General features: G+C 44.6%; 1 protein-coding gene across 2 annotated transcripts in view; it reads right to left on the bottom strand.

Annotated features, from left to right (window-relative positions):
• CNST (consortin, connexin sorting protein) overlaps positions 1 to 20545 on the bottom strand; it is a 56748-nt gene that overhangs the window by 14293 nt on the left and 21910 nt on the right. For both annotated transcript variants that reach the window (XM_036016086.1, XM_028531290.2), the window contains exons 2-8: positions 16053 to 16484; positions 9397 to 9617; positions 8861 to 8891; positions 6937 to 7023; positions 6359 to 6473; positions 4814 to 4835; positions 4607 to 4703 (exon numbers count right to left, since the gene is read on the bottom strand). In XM_036016086.1, the coding sequence (XP_035871979.1) occupies positions 4607 to 4703; positions 4814 to 4835; positions 6359 to 6473; positions 6937 to 7023; positions 8861 to 8891; positions 9397 to 9617; positions 16053 to 16434 (955 nt within the window). In that variant the 5' untranslated portion in view covers positions 16435 to 16484. The remainder of the gene's footprint in view (positions 1 to 4606; positions 4704 to 4813; positions 4836 to 6358; positions 6474 to 6936; positions 7024 to 8860; positions 8892 to 9396; positions 9618 to 16052; positions 16485 to 20545) is intronic.

Genomic DNA, 20545 nt, shown 5'->3' with positions numbered 1-20545 from the left:
CCGTTACAATTCAACGCAGTTTGGGGCAACTCAACGTTGAAATGTTTACCTTACTGTGGCTTTGTCAATGTGACTCACACGGGCCCACGCTGGACACTGAGACATTTTTCTTTCCCATTTACATTTATTTTCCCTGATTCATTGCTTCATTTAAAACAGTCTCCACTTAACTATGTCTGAACTCTGACAGATGGACAATGAATGCATACACACTGGCAGATAATCGAGCAGCTTTAAGCTGAACTGTGGACGCCCTCCAGGACTGGTCCTCAGGTCATCCCAGGAACCCCCTTGGCTCTACGTGGCAGACCTTGCTTTCTGGATCTCAGTTCTTCCTCTTGGTGGAACATCTCCTAAGGAAAGGTACACGGCAGGCCAACTTTTTAGGATCCTTCACATCTGAAAAGTCCTTGCGTCTTGACCCCTGAAAACTTCAGTAGGGTTTTCTAGGTCAGGAATCACATTTTCTCTAACAATTTGGGAGGTGCTCCTGCACTATGACTAGCTTCCGGGAGGAATGTCAAGTTTATTAACCATTCTGAATACCACCTCCTTGTAACCTACGTTTTCCTCCCGGAAGATCTGGATTCTTTTCTTTGTATCCAGTGTCCTGAAACTTCATCAAGCGTCTCATGCTTTGTGTTGGGTACTTGGTGGGACTTTCAGTCTGGAAACTCACGACCTTCAATTCTAGGAAGTATTTTTGTATTTTTTTTTTGGTAAATTTCCCCCCCCCTTTTCTGTTCTTTCCCTTTAGGGTACCCGTCAGGACTTTGGGACCAATGGACCGATCACCTGCCTTTTCTGTCACACTCTTCACCTCTTTGTCTTTGGACCAGCTTTTTGGGACCCTGCCTCGATGTCCCCCTTCAGTTCTTCTCGTTTAATTTTCACGTTGGCCAGCACACTTTTTAATTTCTATGAACATTTCTCTAGTTCACCCAATGTTCCTTTCCTAGAAGGCAGCATCTTATTCTTGTTTTCACACATACGGTATTTTCTCTAATCTCTGCGACGACCATTAATTTTTAAAAAGTTTTCATCTGTTCTCTGTATTCCGTTTCCTTGGAGTTCCTCTTGGTGTGTCTGTCTGACCGGGTCCCGGTGTTTTCTGTCTGAGGCTGTCTCACAGGAGGCAACAAAGCCTCCTCTGCGGTTAGAGGCAAGCCTTCTCTGGGACTCACTCCCGCTGTGGGGCAGAGAGGGGCTGGAGGTGTCCATGTCCCAGCCGAGGGGCTAGTTCCCCAGAGAGGGAAGGAGAGATACAGCTGCCACAGTTCTGAATGCTAACTGCACGGAACAGGCGAACGGTCCCACCACTCGGTCCAGAGATTTCCATTCAACGCTCACTTTCTCTGTAATACGCCTTTCCTCGAGTTGTGCTTGGTCCCTGCGTCCACTAATTCATGTTCTCTACAGAATAAACCTTCCGTCCCCCACCTGGTGCAGGGGGAACAGAAAGGTCTCAGTGCTTCCTGGGCAGTCTTTGGGCCCCGCCTCCTGCTTCCTGTCGGGGCCCCACGCCCTTGACCTTAGTGGCATCCTCTGTGCCTCCAGGTCCAGGCCTTTGCAGGCAGGAACCAGCACTTTCCCTGCGGACACACAGCTCCCAGCTTTCCCTGGCGCCCTGAACCAGGCGCCGCCCAGCCATCTGCGCTCCAGCTTCCACGTTTTTCTGAGCGTCACATCTGCTGCTACACCCTTGCCAGTTCTGTCCTTGTGGGGTTTGGCCTTTTAAGAAGCCCTTTCTGATGTTTTAATGGTCATCTGGGAAAAAGTGGGGGCCAATGTATGATTCGCTGTGTGTCCACATATTTTCATGAATTCAAACTATTTTTACGATTTTCTACAGGTATATATTACGACATAAAACTTATTCTTGTTAGTGCTCCTGTTAGTTAATATTACCATGGATTTCTGTTACTTAGCTCTTTACAAATGTAGACGTTTGTAAAACCTCTTCAAATTACACAGTTAAAATGGGTACATTTTACTGCATGGAAATTGTATGCCAACAGAGCCTATGAAAAATGGGACACAATGGTAAATGTAAAACTCAGGATAATGGTTCCATCAGGGGTGGGGTGAAAGCAGGGGACGCAAAGGTCGTTACCAGAGAACTGACAATCATTCAGTCCTTACTTGGGTGTTAGGGTCACAGGCCTTCAGTTTGTTATCATTCCTCATCGTGTATGTAACACATTACTTTTGCATATAACACACTCCTTAAACACACATAAAGATATGAATGAATAAGAAGGCATGGGCTTCAGGTTCGGAAAAGCAAAGCTTGGCTTTGAGTTCTAATTAGTTCTGTTCCTGCGTAAGTCACTTAGCTTCCTTGAGTTTCTTCAAATGATCCAGCCTGGCTGATGCTGGCAGATAACAGGGACAGACGAGATATAAGATACCATGTAAACTACTTGGTAGACTTTCCCAGTGGGAGACTCGTGCGCCGGGAACGTGCACCGAGTGCTGGTATCGGAAGGCAGTGGTAACGTGAGGAGGAGGAGGAGGAGGAGGGGTGATGAGGGCAGTGAGAGTACACCGAGCCCTCACTCTGGGCCTGGTACTGTTCTAAACTTTTAACAGGAAATTATTAACACAGTCCTCACAAGAACCCAAGAGTTAAGTACAGTTAATTTTGGAGCTGTGGGAGTGGAGGCTCAGAGAAGTTAGGTGACTTGCCTAAGGTCACACAGCTTAAAGTGGTGGAGGCTGAGTTCAAACCAGGTAAATCTGGCTCCGGAAACAGGCTTCAACCACCACACACGAAACGACACGTTATAGATTACGTAAGAGGCTTAGGATCGGGGAATGCAGAGAGACAGACGAGGGAAGGGAAACTCCAGATTGTACTACATGTCTTACATTATTAGAAATGGGGAAATGTAAAGCAAAACAGGAACAACGTGTTTGACTCAAATCATTTAGAGTCATATTTTCATATTTCTTCTTCTCACATCCTTACGTTCCTATGCATCTATTCACAGAATAACCAAACCGAGGAGACTGATTCTGGGAGATTTGACATTTTTCTTTAAAAGATACTGTTTTTTTTTTCTTTTTAAGATTTTATTTATTTATTTTTAGGGAGGGAGGGGGGGGAGAGAGAGAGAGAGAGAGAGAGAGAGAGAGAGAGAGAGAGAGAGAAACATCAATGTGCGGTTGCTGGGGGTTATGGCCTGCAACCCAGGCATGTGCCCTGGCTGGGAATCAAACCTGGGACACTTTGGTTCCCAGCCCGCACTCAATCCACTGAGCTACACCAGCCAGGGCAAAAGATACTGTTTTATCAGACTCGGCAAGACTTCTTGCCCCAGGATTTAGTCCACCCTCTCCCGGTAAGACGGTTATTAGTGAGAAGCGTGCTGTATTTTAATCGGAAATCAGAAGACCCAGGTCCTAGCTGGGAATCAAAGGATCGAGCCAGGGACCGACTCGAGGCATCTCAGTTTTCCGGTCTGAAACTCCTTCCACAGCCGAGGCCAAGCTCCCGCCAGCGCCAAGCTGGGGCTGGGCAAGCCACAGGACTGAGTGTCAGGTTTAATTAGTCAGCCCGTTGCAGCACTCTCCCCACTGCGCACCACGCGGAGGCACAGCCACGCCCCCACCAGGTGGCCATGTTGTGACCTTTCCTCTCTTTTTTGGATTTCTGGGAAGCCCCTTTCACTCTGGTTTCCAGGATAAAAATGCCCGGGACACAGGAGCCGGGAGGAACGGGACACAGCAGGACTGACCTAAAGCGAAATCCTAAATCTGCCACGTAGAAATAAAGGAGATGAAGCAACATTTGGGGGGGGGGGGAGGATTTCATATAAAGAAAAAGGAGAATTAAATGGCAGGCATCATCATCACCATCGTATCTCTCAGGCAACTCAGGTAAAACAGCCTGATGCTGCTTCGTCTGATACCAGCGCTCGGGGACAGAGATCCCAGGGACACAAATTAGTAGCAAGATCATACATCAGGAGAAATAAATGCCCTAACATGCAATAATTTATCTTTGTTTTCTCACGTGTTTGTGATGAATACACTCATGTAAAAAACAGTTTCTAAAAATCTTTAACTTTTGACACAAGACACAAAGTGGTACAAGACATACCATAAATGCTTTAGAAATGTACACGTCAGCGTTAGCCAACGTAGAAGGGAAGAGACTCAAGTGCTAGGGACAAATTATCAAGATATAGAGCCTTTACATAGTTAAATACGCAAAATAAATTTCTGGTCAAGTCTATAGGATCAATGTTGGTTTTTAAACAGAAAACACTGTGTAAACACACTGAAACCACTTCTATCTCAGAGCACTTTTCACAGCCTTGTCATGCTATGTTAGGTGCACGCAACCCCTGCTGAAAACATGGAAACAACTTCACGTTCTTCTAAGAGTTTAGATTTGATCCTTTCTACTACTAGATATTTAATCATAGAGTTACATCATACTTTTAAGACATCTCACTTTGCTATGTGTCTGGAAAAGGTATGTACAAGAAACACAGTAAACACAGCACTTCAGACATAGCAGCAATTCAGACGTGACGCTGGTAACACACTGTATAACAGGCAGGTACATCTTACGGTCGTCTCCAACTTCAAAACATACCCGGCTCTCTGGCTGCAGCCCCGCACTCCTCTGGATCTTCAGATGCAATTAACTGCGTGATGCATTTCCTTCCCAGGGACTTTTCTGTGGCTGCTATCTAAAAGTTAAATAATTCGAGAGAGGTCTAGTTTCTAAAAGAGTTCATACTATAGACATCTGACACTTAACATTTTTCCTGGAAATACTTTCAAAGAAACGATCCCTTACCTTATGTTTGGATGAAAGAGGACTGTAGGAAAAAAAGAGAGAGAGAAAAGAATTAAAAAAAAAAAACTACAGCAGTGATATGCTTCCAAACAAATGCCACTGAAAGGGCTGTAAAAAAGTGACAGCTTCTCAGGATTCTAATATTAGCACAGAACATCTCCATGACTGAAACATTACCGCTGCTTCCCACAGTTCAAAGGGCAGCCACCTCGTGTGTCTGTCTCCTCGGAAAGCTAGTTCCTACTGAAAACTCCTGAATAAGCCACACATGCTGAGACCCAAAAATACAACTTATTCTTTTGCAAATTATGTACATAAAGAGTATTTAACACACGTGTATTTTAAAAATTTTAGTTTGTCATTATAATCTGAAATAGATTAGATGATAATTTTACTGGCATTATCCATGGAATCAGATAAAACAAGTTATTTTTAAATATTATATTGTTAGGGAATACCTGACTTAACAGAATCTGTGTATCCACCAAAAAGCATGAACAAAAATGTCTATAGCCATCTTATTCATAATATTCTGAAACCAGAAACAATCCAAATGTCTGTTAGGAATAAATTCATTGCTACAGTAATATCACGAATGCACTCAGGAATAAAAGAGAATAAATTGCCATCACATGTGACACCATGTAACACACACACACAACGATGGGCACGAGAAGCTAATTACAAAAGTCTGCCGTCTGTGTGATCACGTGCGTATGCAATCAGAGAACGGCCACACCACTGCCACAGGGCTCAGACGGGGTGACTCTGGGGCTTGGGCACTGCCTTGCACGGGCCTGAGGGGGCTTCCCAGGGGCTAGACTGCTCTGCATCTCGGAGTGCAAGCTGCACAGACAGCTGGGTCCGTGCCAGCACTCAACGGGACAGGCTTGCAGCCTCTGTGCTGAGGCCCATGCCTCACATCCCAGGTCGGCCCCGGTTTTATCATTGTCTCGCCCCTTGCCTTCCGAGTTCTGAGTCTGGACATATGACTTAAAAACATATTTAAGTGCTTTATTACTGCTATGATTTAGTTTTAAAGCTCCAACTCTTTGATACAAATCAAGCCGTTTAAAATTATCTGGTAAATGTAATTTTCCTTCTGCAGTATTTTGGTTAAATATCCTGCTGTGTTTGATTTCCATTACTAGACTACTCTTTAAAATGTGTGTGTGTGTTTTTTTTACTATATAATATACACACATTGGCAAATAACTATACTAAAAAGTCCTAACACAATTTTTTTCATCTGCATTGCCTAATCTCTTAAACAGAGATCAAAATTAGAGGTTATATTTAAAGTTCTCTAATTAAAAGTTACTTTGAACGTGTGTAAAGCTGGCCTTTTCCTGAGCTCAGTGTGAGAGACAGATAAGAGCTGGGAAAGGAACCTAATCATTTCATTTCATCTGGTTTATTTTCTCCAGTTGAAAACATTAACAAAACAAATCAAGAAGCGAATCCTGCATTTCAAATACTCAGTGCTCCACTGGCTCTTCCATATTCTAACCCACGCTCCCGCTAACCGAATTCCGAAATACTCACTCCTGATGTGTCGTGCAGAGTTGAGTAAGCCGTTCAAGATCGTCGCCGTTAAATCCCTTGTCTGAATTCCTCGCAGGCGTGAGAGTATGCGGTTGTGCAGTTCTCCATTTTGTTTCTAAGTGTAAAATATTTGTTAGTCCCTGTTACAAATCGTATTTCGGAGGGAAAATACAGTTAACCAGCGCTGCTGATAAAGATAAGCAGGCAAAGTTACCTTTTCAAACAACGCAAAAGTTAACACAATTAGAAATAGCTAAGTAATAACTTTTCAACGTAAGTAAATACTAATTGCCTCAGAGACTAACCTAACCGGGAGGGCAGGCAAAGGGATCAGAAGAAATGCAAAAAGTTGCAAGAGTTCTCTTCTTGGCATGGATATGAAGAACAAAATACCAAAGAGAGATTTTTTCTCACAACAGACTTGTGTTAAAAATGCTCCTTTCTTTGCAACATTAACTTGACAACAGAAACAGTTATTTCCTGACTTACAAATTCCAGTCAAACATGGTAACTTTTTAGACAGCAATTTGTTAGGTAACTGATACATAATTCCAAAGTCTTTGTTAGTCTACACTCACCCCATTGTTCCTGAATGGCAGAGAGATTGGCGAGCAACTGCTCATGATACAGACGTTCGAGCTGTATGAACTTCATCGCTTTTTCATCTGAATGGAAAGCTTGAGGAAAACAGACATCCAGACTATTTGCTTAAGTCCCACGCTTGAAGAATAACATCCTATATAGATTGAGAAATCTGAAGCCTTCTGAAATATGAGAGGACTTGAAATATTTTTAACTTTAAACAAATCTTACAGCTTCTCGGTTTTGAAGTGGGTACATTTTAATGTAGCATATTATGCAATAGCTACTTGGGTTCCATTCTATAAGCCAACAGTAGAAAGTCAAAGAAAACTTGGATGCTCCAGGAATGCCTGCTTGCGAATGTATGTCTGGCAGTCAATTAGGTGTAATTTAAGTGGAAATCGGACCCGTGTGGAATCCCGCAATCTGTTTCCTTAAATTACTTTCTGTCGAGCACCTGTCACCCTCTTGCCAGCCTGTTTCTGATTTCAGCACACCTTGACCCTTTACTGATTTCTCACTGAATGCTCTTCTGCCACAAAACCAAAGGGCCACACACCCAACAAGGACAGAGAATAATATTACATGGACCTTTTGTAAAACATGAATGAACCTGCCACAATAATTTTCATAATTACATGATTCCACCTTTTTGTAGACATTCTTACAAACTTCTGCCACCTCCATCTGCATTACATATTTAGCATCAGATGAGGTCACGAAAAATCGCCCAACTGTCTACCTTCCTTTGGGCCATGTTCTAAATGTTGACCCAGAAAGAAGGAAGAGAAAAACTCGCCGTTTAGTTTTCTGTCCTTTGCAAGGTCGCTCAGAGGTTCAGTTCTCTCTCTCATTTGTAGACTTAAAAGATACGCCAGGGATCACAAAATAGGCGAGGAAGAAGCAGGGACAATTAATTCCATTGTCCTCTGCCCATGACTTAAAGTATACCAATATTTCTCCCTTGACTGAACATAAAAATTATCTGACAAATTTGCTAAAGTGCAGATTCGTGGGTTTGATCTCCAGAAATTCTGATTGTAAGGCCCACGAATTTTCATTTCTAAGAAGCTCCCAGAGGCAATGATGTTGGTCAGCACTGTGCTACATCAGACTCTTCTTCGGCTGGGGGTGGGGGGGAAGAGGCAGGCATTCCAGCATCATTTCCACCAGAACTGGGCTTTCTACATACTCAGTAATAGACTGAAGATGTCACTGGCTTGCTCAATGGCGTTCAGGGTGATAACTGCCTAACTACCTATCTTTCCATCTGCTCCAAGCTGTGGTGGAAGTCAGCAAGGTTAGGCGGGGGGAAAAAAAGTCACCCAAATGGGGAAAAACAGACGTTTACGATACATTCTTTCTAGAGAGTGTATATATTGGGCCATCCCTCAAAAACAAGAGCCACACTTAAAGAGGGAAACTGAAAAACGGAGGGAAGGATCTTTCCTACACAAAAGCTACCATACGGCCCCCCGCCCCCCCGACCTTGATTCTGTCTATCAGGAGGGCCAAAGGCAATCTCCCCTCTGCAGGCAGGCGTAGGGCGGCTGCGAGACGCACCCTGTGCGGTGCTCTGCTGCGAGAATGTGAGCTGACTCGTGCCTCTGCTCGGCTCAGAAGGAAGACAACCCAATCGAGTTTTAAATTACGGTTTTCAGCAGCGTGCTCCCCCACTCCGGAAACACACAAATGTTTAGATTCTGGTAAAGTCAGGGCTTTGTTTATTGGAGGCCAAACTTGGTTAGTTCTAGAGAATTTTTTGGAGCGACAGAAATTCCCTACATCTCACTTTCTGAGGCGATTACCCACGGAAAATGACAGAGCTATACATTTTATTGTATGTAAATCTCAATTTTAAAAAGTGGCCAGTTTTCTAAGCGTTCTGTGAATGTCTTCTCAGAATTAAGAAAAGGATACAGTCCTCCTCCTGGAAATAGGACTCAGCCATCTGTTAAAAATAAATAAAAAACAATACATTAAATTAACATTTGGATGAAAAGTCGAGTTTGGGAGAAATCAAGACCCTGAAACTCCGCAAGTCTTTCATAGCAAACCAAGAGAACCTTTAAACTGCATTTCCCAGTTCACGAGAAATCTGACTGTAGGCACAGGACACATGGCTCCCATACTTTTATTTTTTGTTATTATTTTTACAGTATTTTAATCATACTTTTTCCATTACTATTCATGCCCCCATACCCTCTTCCACCTGAGCTCATTTGCTAAAAGAAGAAGTTAGCGACTGTTTGAGGTATAGATCCACTATCCAAGGGTGGCCTCTAGCCAGTAATTCAAGTTTCCCAGCACCCCAGTCCCCAAGGCCACCTGCTCCAGGGCTCACTAACGACCTGCGGGGTAGAAGCCATGGCACAGGCCTGGACTGCAGGTAGTTCACCGCTACCTCTGGGCCCGGAGTTCCAGGGAGGCGGGAAGGGAAGGGTCTAACGCGGCACCTGATGCAGGCAGAGGGGGAGTGCACGAGAGTCCAGCTGCTCCGAGTCCAGCTGCTCCGCTTCACCGCGCAGGAGTGAGAACAGGGGTCGCAGCGCCAGCTTCGGGGCTTCCGGCGGCTCGCCGGCGTGTCCTGCCGCGGACTCTGCATCACCGAGAGCGCGTGTGACCGCACGCAGCACGTTTTCTTGCGTGAAAGGCGTGGCATCTCCTGAAGCCAGTCCTTAAGGAAGTAAATACAATGCTCACGTTAGGATAGAGTCCCATCGCGGTGGAACATCTTTAAAAAGTGTGTCTGTTAACAATGAAAGTCACAAATAAAACTAATTATATGACAAAGCCCCCAGAAGCCACAGTGAGGACTGTGATGACATCCGGTTGCTTCTGTTGGCACACACACACAAACCAACTATTGCAGGAGTATAATTAAAAGTATTAACAAAATGAGATCTAAATGAGAAGGAGACAGGTTAAGACCTGACCAAAACCTTGACTCCTGCAAAGGGAAGACCGGATTAGTTACAATCTGAAGCCTGAGCTTGCCCCACATGAAACAGAACTGAGCAGGAGGACAAATGCGTTTATCCTATGACATTGCTGGCTACCGAGGTCAACTTTTCCTCCATAAACTCTGGTCTGTGAACTTCAGAACGACTTCTGGATCCCAGAGGAGCAGACATGCCAGAGCTAAGGGCCACAGAAATATTTTTTCCTAATAAGAAGTTAAGTAATACAAACTTCCAAAAAAAAAAAAAAAATCACGAGTAAACACATGCTCGGCCCACAGCTCCTGAAATGATGCACAAGAGTATAAAAAGTTAGCCACTACTCATTGTAACTTCCACCTCCACTAAAGACCTCAGTATCAGTTCCAGTCCTCACATTCGGAATGACAGACTGCCGGACTCTGCACAGGCCTTCAGCTGGTCGGCCTCCGAAAGGCTCTTCTGCAGCAACCCGTGTGTGTTCGCCACGGCTGTGTCCAGGGCCCTGCTTCACCGCCTTCCAAACCAACCCACAGCTCTGGCCAGACCGGTCAACCCTTCGTCATGCACACACAGCGGAACGCATGCTGCGACATGGGTGGGCCCTGAAGACATCCTGAGTGCAAAAGCCGGTCACACCAGGACAAACATCCGACTGCACTCACACGAAGTATCTACAACAGGCACATTCAAACAGACACAGGACAACACAGGTTTCCAGGGGCCAAGGGAGGAAAGATGGAGAGTTTGTTGCTTAGTTCTTACAGAGTCGCCATTTGGGGTGATACAAGTTTTGGAAATAGATAGTGGTGGTGGTTACACAGTGTGTAGTTAGTATCACTGAAGTGTACACTTAAACTGGCAAATTTATGCATGGACTTGACTGCAATAAGAAAACAGAACAAAATGCCTTCACGTCCGTGATTTCACGCGATGCATCTTTGAGCCACTGCACGCCCGAGTTCCTCGCACCATCTTCCTCGTTCGCGCTGATGCGCATCTTGGCTATAGTTCCGGGAGATGGGTCAGAAACAAGTGTTAATGCGCGGTTTATGTAGTTCCTACGCTGGACACTCTGCGGTTTCTTAGGCTATAAAAGCAAGTAATCCTGTGGGCAGTGACACTTTTTTTTAAAAATCACGGCACTTGGAGCTGTTCCCTCAAGGTCCACCACTCCGTAGAGTGCGCTCCTGGCTGTGTCTAATTCACACTGAAGGCACGATTCGTACATATCAGCATCGCTGGGATTTACATTTTGTCTGTGCCAACCAGCACCGATGTTTTGGATCCTCTTAGGGGTGTGATCGGACATTTTACACTTTAACATGTTTTATTACATATTAAAAATATGCAAGGGATTTCCCTAAGCATGCAATTAATTCTGCTAATTTTTAAACTTCTTATCCAGGTCTACAGGCAACTGGAGTATCCAAGTTTCGAATGCAATTAATAATTGTTTTCCCACTAGGGATACCCTAACAGCTTTGCTAGTATCAAAATGGCTCAACTGTTACCATATTTTCCAGTTCATTCCAAGCACACCGAGTTCATCAGCTATCATATAAATATTCCTTGGTTCTCCAGGATCAATAACATTGTCAAATGTTATGTGACCGTATGCAAATGATATGATCTTCTTGTAAGCCTGAACATGCAAATATTTCATATCTCTAACCAATAGAGAGGCGCATATTTAAAGCTGCCTTTGAAGGTTCTGCGGGTAGAAGCTAGATACGCAAAATGCGAATCCGCCTTGAGGATTCAGACTCACAGGGTTGCCAGTTATTACTTCAGATATCAGTTAACACACCAGTGGGCATGACTAGCGGGCACCAAAGGCGTGTTTTCAGGAATACACTTCAGGGGAGAGAAGGGCAGGGACAGGGAAATCTAAAAAGCGCGAATGACAAAGATCCCAGAAGAAAGATACTGACAAAGAGGTAAGGTGGATTTAGTCACCTGAAACAAATGTCTTAATTTTGCTGAATGCTGCGCCTCGTTGTGCCACTTAAAAATCCGGTGACACACACACAGGTGACAACCACCAATTTTCTGCCGGGCACTTTACGGAGTGCTTCGCATTTGGGATTGCTCGTTTTAAGGACAATGCTGCAAGACAGGGAGGATCTGTACTTCCACAGAGAGGAAAGAGGCTCCAGGAAATGAGTCACTACTTTTCCAGGGTCACCGAGGTAGGAACAGGTAGGGCCACTATTCAAAACCAAAGTCTCCGTTCTTCTCACCGCCCAAGCCCGACTGCAGGATACGAATCCATTTCCAAGGTTTGTTCTCCTCCAGCCTGCAGACCCTCTTAGTCGCCTCCCAGCGGCCACACTGCCAAGGACTCCAGGGGAACCAGTCCGGGCACTGAATAGCGGCCAAGTCCGCCTGGAAGGGTCTTCCTTTTTCAGTTTCTGCCCGCTGCCTGTCCTTGGCTTCCTGCCATTGGCTGAACGGTTCTGTCAAATGTTTAGATGCCATGGTGACCGAGTGAGTAACTGAAGTGTGCTGTCTGCCGACCACCAGGCACTTACTCTGAACTCGTATCTCATGGCCTTGTAAAATTTATGCCCCAGCTGTTGCCAGGGCATGGGGCGGGGGTAGGGGGAGTGGGGAGTGAATGCTAATGGGTTCGGGGCTTCTGTTTGGGGGGGGATGAACTGTTCTAGAATTAGGTGGTTGTGCAACTTTGTGAATATACTAAAACCACTACATTGTACACTTTATAACGGTGAATTTTATGGCATGCAAATTACATCTAAATTAAAAAGAAACTGTGGCTAACACCAGAAGAGTCAGATATTACCAGGGATTGGGGAAATGTGGAGAAATTGTAACCTTCGTATATTGCTGGTGGGAATGTAAAATGGGGTAGCCACTTCTGAAAACAGTTTGACAGGTCCTTCAAAAAGTGAGTTACTTTATGATCCAGTAATTCTACTCCTGTGCATACATAACCCCTTCAAAGGAAAACACGTGTCCCCACAGAAACTTGTACACACGTGTTCTAGGAGCATTATTCATAACAGCCAAAAAGGAGAACTAGCCCAAATACCCAGCACCGGACAAATGCACACATGAAGCACGATACGTGCTTGCAGTGGAGTATTTGACCACGGAAGGGATAAAGCACCGATACACGCTACAACACAGGCCAACCTTGAAAGCATCACGCTACGTGAAAGAAGCCAGTCACTAACGACCGTGCATCGTGAGGTTCTGTGTACGTGAAATGTGCAGAGCGGGCAAGTCCAAGGAGGAAGGAAGTGGATCCTCGGTGGCCGGAGCTGGACGGCTGCGGGGACGGAGGGGGCTGCGGGCGGGCGCGGGCTTCTGTGCGCAGCGAGCGAAGCGCCCACACGAGGACTGGGGTGACGGTCGCACAGCTCTTGGCTAAAAGTGGCTGAACTGTACACTCAAGTGGGTGCATTCTATGGCATGTGAATTACACCTCAATAAAACTATTAGACTTGATAGGCTAATTTCCATCAATTTTTGGAATCCTACCTAAAACTAAGCCAGTGAAAACTTGATGTGATGCAGCCTGTAACCCTGCATTACATGAAGGGGGTTCAATTTTCTTAAGGGAAAAAAGCTCATAATGTAATGACAACTGGACTTGTGTGAGGCCAAGTTCAAGGTTTTAGCAGGTTTATAGAAATGTTGTCTTATAAATAGTGACATGTCTCCTAATAAATACTACTGCTGTTCTATTTTGTCTTTCCTTTTTTTTTTTTTACAATACTAGCTTTGGGATGCTGAAAAAGCACTATAAATTATAAACTAGGTAAGGGAGCATAAGTGTGAATAAATTTACCTTAATATAGGTTTCTAAAACTGTATCGAGAGAGCACTTACCTGCCACAAACATTTCTGGCTTGGGATTGAATGTCCTGTTTTATGTATCATTTCATATTTTAGAAACTATTCTGTTATTAAAAAAATACTCATCTGCAAAATTTTGAAACTGGACTTACTCAGGATCTTAAAGTTTCACCGTCAGAGGGGAGGTGGGAGGAGAAAATGGGAGGAAAGGGGAGAAGGGTTTTCAGGAACAATGTTATAAAGGACACATGGATAAGACCAAGGGGGGGGTGGCATCAGGGGAGGGAGGTGGGGATGGCTGGGGTGTGGGGGTAGTGGTGGGGGGCAAATACAGACAATTGTACTTGAACAACAAGATAATTTAAACAAATCTCACGGGAAGGAGGAGAGTCAACGTGCCCGTGTCGAGCACAGACTGTCCGCTTTGCTGGTTTGGAAGCACAGAACGGGCTGTGGAGAAACAAGGTGCGAGACGCCGTTAGGGGCTTTCGCAGGACTCCAGCTGAAGATCGTGATGCCAACCCCCGGCAGTGGAGACGGGGGGGACAGGTCAGCCAGAGGGGGTGCAGGGAGACATGATCACTCACTCAGAGCTGGTGACCGGTGTGCACAGACAGGGGACAGGCTCCAGGGCCTCTCAGGGTAAACCGAGGAAAACCTGCAGGCAATCCCAAGGCTTTCCCATTCTAGGCCCCTTTCAGGTCACAGGGAGATAATTCCAGCCTCAAAAAAAATCCTTTCATTCAGTTAAAAATTCTTCTGCCCACCCGACTTCTTTTAATTTAACAAAACTTAAAGTGCAAAATGTACATAAAAATGTACCCCTTACACGCAAACAACTCTACAGATATGCTAGAGGTGAATCACCCAACTTTAACTGAGTGTAGATGATGCCATTTCTATTCGGAAATCTAAAAAATCACTGCTCAGAAAGGCATTTCATAGATACATGCAGGTGGACACCATCATTACACAGGTGAGGAAACTGAAGTACAGAATAATCAGGTCTCCACCAAGTGGCCTAGAACCAGAAGTAAGATTTAAACTTAGGTTTCACAACAACTCTTAATTCAGTTTCTTACACTCTGAAACTCATTTTACATAAGATACATAACATAGGTTTAAAAGTAATCGGTGTAAAGACTATACCTAAGTTTTAGAAATCATATCAATGAAACGCATTAGGGGAGGGTCATTCTACATATACCTGCTCACCGGCAGCAAGTATGACCAACTCTAAACCCTACAGCCACCCCTTGGGAAACCGGAGTAAGGTCACGGAAGGGAGGAGTACAAGGAGCTGTAGCCTGCACGCTGTCGCTGACCCTTATGCATATGGAACCAGGTCTCAGTTCTTAAAAACGTCACGTGATCAGGTCAGAGAGGCACAACCTGCCCTTGAGCCACAAAGAATAAATCAGCTTATATACAAACAGTATTGCATAGACCATATGCTAATTTAGATCTTTCAGAAAAATGCTTTCATCTTTCTTGCCAAGGTCATTTTAATTTGCTTTAAAGCCTACTAAGGAAAATCAAAGACAAAGGGATTAATTACCTGAAAAGTCCCATTAGGAGTTACATGAAAAAGTTATCAAGTTGCTTTCTAGAATAAATAAGGATCGATTTGTAGAAACTACAAAGTTGCATTTTTACTCCAAATAAAAAATACAAATAAAATCAAGATACGGACGGACCGACTGTATCTTTAATCAGCCAAAACAGCAGAAGCGAGAAGGGGAGCGGAGACAGCGCTTCAGTCACTGGAGCTGATGTCTGGGGGGGGGCGGTGCCGTGCTAAGGAGGCCCGGGGTAGGACTCGCCGAATACTCTGTCCCGTGTTTCTGATCAAAAATGACCAGAGGCTGCCTTTCCCCAAGGCTGCCCTGCCATTTGGGCGAAACTGTCCACAGACCAGAACTCTAACGGCCAAACCACATACCCAATAAAAAAATACTCTGAATTACTTTGTAACCAAAGTGATTACGGATAATGAAAGCTTGACATCTTATTCAACCTTACATGTTAATGTCCATTGTTCACCTATCGGGTGCGACGCAGAGAGTCTATAAAGAGGCTGAGTAAGACTGTGCCGGCACCATAAACTCACAGGTTAAAGATCAAAGTCACAGTGATGACAGGTACAAAGAGTGTCAATAGATGATGGTACACCCACACAGTGGAATGCTATGGAGACATGTCATGTGCATGGCATATCACACAGCTGGGCCTGTCATAAGCTCCGGAATAAGAGAAGAGGAGCAAGATGCAGGACAGGATCCACAGTATGAGATGGGAGGAAGACTTATTTTTAAGCAACTGCATAAATAGTAATTAAGACAAAATACCTGGGGGTATTATCTTCTTAGCAGTGCCTCCTTTGCTTCTGGAACTTCTCTTTGCAGGTATTTTCTTGTCCTTTTCCGGCCAGTCCTGCCCATCGCCGGGGCCTCCACGGGGAGTGTTCTCTGAGCTCTCCCTCGCAGCCACCTCACAGCTTGGGGTGCAGCTGTCGTTATTGTTGAGACTGTCCTGCTCAGTCACTTCGGGTCTGCCCATCGTGCTATCACTGCCGGTCAGACACTCGTGCCCGCCCCTGCCAAGCTGGTTTTCATTCTCGTCTGATGCAGAAGGCAAGCGTGTCACTGCACTTTCCACACTGTCCCCAGGACGACAGCCATCTTGTGGTTCTACCTGAAGATTATATGCAGGCGTCTCGCAGTCATCCATTGGGGCATCTTCTGTTGAATCGTTTACGTTTCATTGAAGTCCTTCCATGTCTACAACGACAAAAAGAGAAAAGGGAAGTCGCTTTCTGAATTCTGGATGCTCAGGGAGCTTTCACTCTCCCTCTTCTCTTGGGATGTTGGACGGTAAGCACAGAAGCTCATGCCCACTGCCTCTCCCCCACCTTGCAAGCCCACCCCATCTCCCCTCGCCTAGTTCTCATTTGAACCCAATGGTTCTCAACCCTGCCTGCAGGTTTCTTACCCGTGGAGCTTGCCAAATTCTATACGACATTTATTAAGTCAGAATCCTGGTGGATCAAGCCCAGAGAATATGCATTTTTAAGTTTTCTAGCCGAGTCTCGAGGGGAAAACATTGGGACCACTGCCTCTATGAAAGAGATTACTGGGTGAAGGAGGTAATGTCAATCTAAAACCAATCACTCATGTCAGACCTGGACCCTTAACCAGACGAGGGAAACTTGGCTGTTTACGTCCTTCTCTGGCCAAACACCAGAAATATTTGCAAATGCAAACATTTAAATATATATATAAAGGGCCTATGGGGAAAAAATTCAGGTAGCATATGTTTATACTATATTCTCATTACACCTTTTACTTCCTGAAAATAAGCTCTGGAAAAGTACCTTAGAATTCTTAGCAAATTCCTTTTACACAATTAAAAAAAAAGAGGGCCATGATTACTTTTAGGCTATCTAGTTGAAACTTGAAAAACTCGAAACCTGTTCCAAGGATCCTGCTAACATTTTAAAGATCTACAAAATAGATTGCAAGCCCTTTATCAGTCATATTTTATCCCCTCTGTTCGAAAAGCACATGACATTTTAAGGGAAATGATGTCAGCCAGGTTTAGATTTATTTTTATGCTTGCCAAGCATTATTTTGGGTTTCAATCAAATATATTCTAGTAATTCTTGAAAAACCTAAATAATAGAACTTTTAAAATTCTTCTAATTAATAAACAGAAATGCTTACTCTCTAGACATGTAAAATACAATTCTTTTTTTTAAAAAAAGATTTTATTTATTTATTTTAGAGAGGGAAGAAAGGGAGAAAGAGAGACAGAGAGAAACATCAATGTGCGGTTGCTGGGGGCCGGGGCCTGCAACCCTGGCATGTGCCCTGACTGGGAATCGAACCTGCGATGCTTTGTTTTGCAGCCTGCACTCAGTCCACTGAGCTACACCAGCCAGGGTAAAATACAATTCTTTAAAAATATGAAAAGGAAGTATAAAATATATCATCAACTCCACACTGATTGTATCATGTGCTTCCAACATATTTTGCAACTGGAATACTTTGATTCAGAGACATAAAAGTACTGCTTGTTAAACGTAAAAATATCTACTAAATCTGGCTGGTATCATCTTCCTTAAAATATATTCTACATATCTCCACCGATAACTATGTAATATAAAAAGTACAATGATTTAACTTGGCTGGAAGAACTTAGTGTAGACTGAAAAGAAATTCTAAATAGCGCATAATTTTTTATTTAAAAAGTTATTATTTTTAATGAGGTCTTCAACATCACTATCATGAGGAATTTCAAACTCAAATACTTTTAAAGTGTATGTGGTGAAAATAGTGGTGACAACTCAAAAGCCCACTAATGAACAGGAAAATAAAATGCGACATATTCATGCAATGTAACATTATTCAGCGGCAAGAAGGAATGAAGTTCTGACAAATGCCATGACATGGATGAACTCTGAAGACGTCATGCTAAGTGAAACAGGCCAAGACACAGAAGCAAAAATGCTGTGTGATTTCACACACATGAAATACCCAGAGCAGGCAAATTCCTGGAGACAGAAGATGGGGTAGGAGTGACCAGGAGCTGAGGGCAGGGGCCAGAGGGGGTCACTGCTGAACGGTGGCAGAGTTTTGCCTTAGGGCGACGAAAAAGACCTGGAAACAGTGGTGATGGCCGCAGGACCGTGTGAATGTAATTAATGCCACTGAACTGCACACTTAGTAACTGTTAAAAAATGGCATAGTGTATGTTATATATACTTATTTTGTTAACTTTTTTCCTTTTCTTTCTCTGCTACATATATTTTGGCACGATAAAAATAGTAAGAAGACATTTACATGGCTATATATAGAACAAACATCAGTCTTTAAAACAGGTAACAGCTGCAGTTAACTTTCTAATTTAAATAATCAAGGCATAGTCTGCATGTATTTGCAGCTGAAACATATAAAGGTTTCCTTTTCACCGCAAAGAGACACTGAGGTCACATGCCGAGGGGGACACTGGGAAGTTGAAAGCAGTCTAGAGAGGCCCAAACTGTAACAATCATGTCACCGGAGTCACTTTCGTGCATTAGAAACCACGCCAGGTACTTTGGCGCCTTATTGCTAATCCTCCAAACGGTCTACGTGGGAATTGCTCATTCTGTGTTTTAGATGAAGGCTCTGAGGCTTGAAGAGACAACAGCTACTCGTTTAGGATCACACTCCTGGAAAGACGTGGAACTGGACCTGAAACCAGGCCTCCCTGCTCGGAGTCCGGGCAGTGCGGGGCAGGGGCTGAGGGCGGGCGGAGGGGGCCCAGGCTCACACTCTGCCCCTGCCACGGGACAGCTGGGTGCGGCCTCAGGAAGTCACCTAGCATCTCCAAGCTTTACTTTTCTGGTTTGTAAACATGGAGAATTTTAATACCTACCCTGAAGAGTCATGTTTGAGGCTTGGCCAACAGGGCAAGTAAAGCACTTTGCGCAGTGCTTGGCCCATGGTCAAATGCTCAATGAAAGTTAGCCACTGTCACTCCTGAAATAACCTCCGGGTTGGCATGAAACACCGCTGGGTTTACTCAGGCAGGTCCGCAGCCTCACTGTAGGTTCTGAAACAGCAGGTTCCCAAACCTCCCAGGGACGGTCAGTTTTTGAGAGCTCGTTTGGAGGTTCAAGCAGGGGAGCGCAGCTACTGGTATACCCTTGACTGAAGGCCGGTCCTCTCCTGTATTTGAAAAGCTTATCCTCTCCGACTGAGTGTGTGCAGCTTCGGGAGGGAGGCACGTGGATGGGTGTGGGAGGAAGGGGACCCCGCCCAGCCAGCCAGATCAGCCGAAGCCACCCTGTCAATCAGTGGGGTGACAGGGTCACACCCAGATCGCCCTCACACCCAGGAACGATTAGTTCTTGATGATAATCAGCACCATTTGAGAATGCTGCGAAGTATGATGATGGAGATATCTGAGTTACTTTCTGGAATGCTTAGGCGTCTGTTCTGCGCACCCCATTTCACATGATTCAGAGAGCTGGAGATGAGTGGTCAAGGCCCTTGCGTGGGGATAAAATTACGGGTCACATTCGCAGCTTTGCTGTGTCACATGCTGGGTAAAACCCTGCAGACCAATACTTTCATTCCGTGCTCCCGGTTCCTTGGCAGAGAGGTAACTTTAGCCCGTTCTACTGATGAGGAGACCAGGCATCATATCTTGGCAAGAGTCACAGAGCTGGCAAGTCTGGAGACAGAACTTGAATGAATTTTGATCCCAAGACTTACGGACACTGTGCTCTACAAACAGCGGGGAGAGAGTAAATGAAAGGGTATTCCCCTCCCGCTGAGGTATAAATGCCAATGAAGAATGTCCACCGTACTGCAGAGGACAGACACATCTCCAATGACCAAGAAGTTCAAGTTCCTGCAAGTTCTCTCTTTCCCTGGCAAGTACGGGATCCACACGATACACCATTTCCTATATAGCCTATCTTCTGTTGAGAACTATTAAGAACAACAACAACACTAATTACTACTTAAGTTAAGTAGCTATGACCAGTAAAGCAGGTGTTCCTTCCTTTGGGCTGTAAGACACCTTGCCTATCATTTTGTAACGACACAGTTAGTTTAATTCTCAAAAGGTAACTCTGTAAATGACTTTTTAATACTGACTCTTAGGGTCTTTCCAAGTGTCTTCTAAATGTTCTTAGAAGACATCTACCAAATCTCCAAGCTGTGGCTCAAAACCGTTCCAATTTGCTTACCCTGACTTCTCCATTCCAGAAGACCCATGATAACACCCCTCCACGGCTGTCTGGCCCCCACACAGAGTCCTTCCCGAGTACTGCCTTATGTCATGCGTTTTT

This window comes from Phyllostomus discolor, chromosome 15 (assembly GCF_004126475.2).
Source record: "Phyllostomus discolor isolate MPI-MPIP mPhyDis1 chromosome 15, mPhyDis1.pri.v3, whole genome shotgun sequence".
Classification (NCBI taxonomy): Eukaryota; Metazoa; Chordata; class Mammalia; order Chiroptera; family Phyllostomidae; genus Phyllostomus; species Phyllostomus discolor.
The sequence above is the reverse complement of the archived record's forward strand: the minus strand, read 5'-3'. Positions and strand labels throughout refer to the sequence as shown.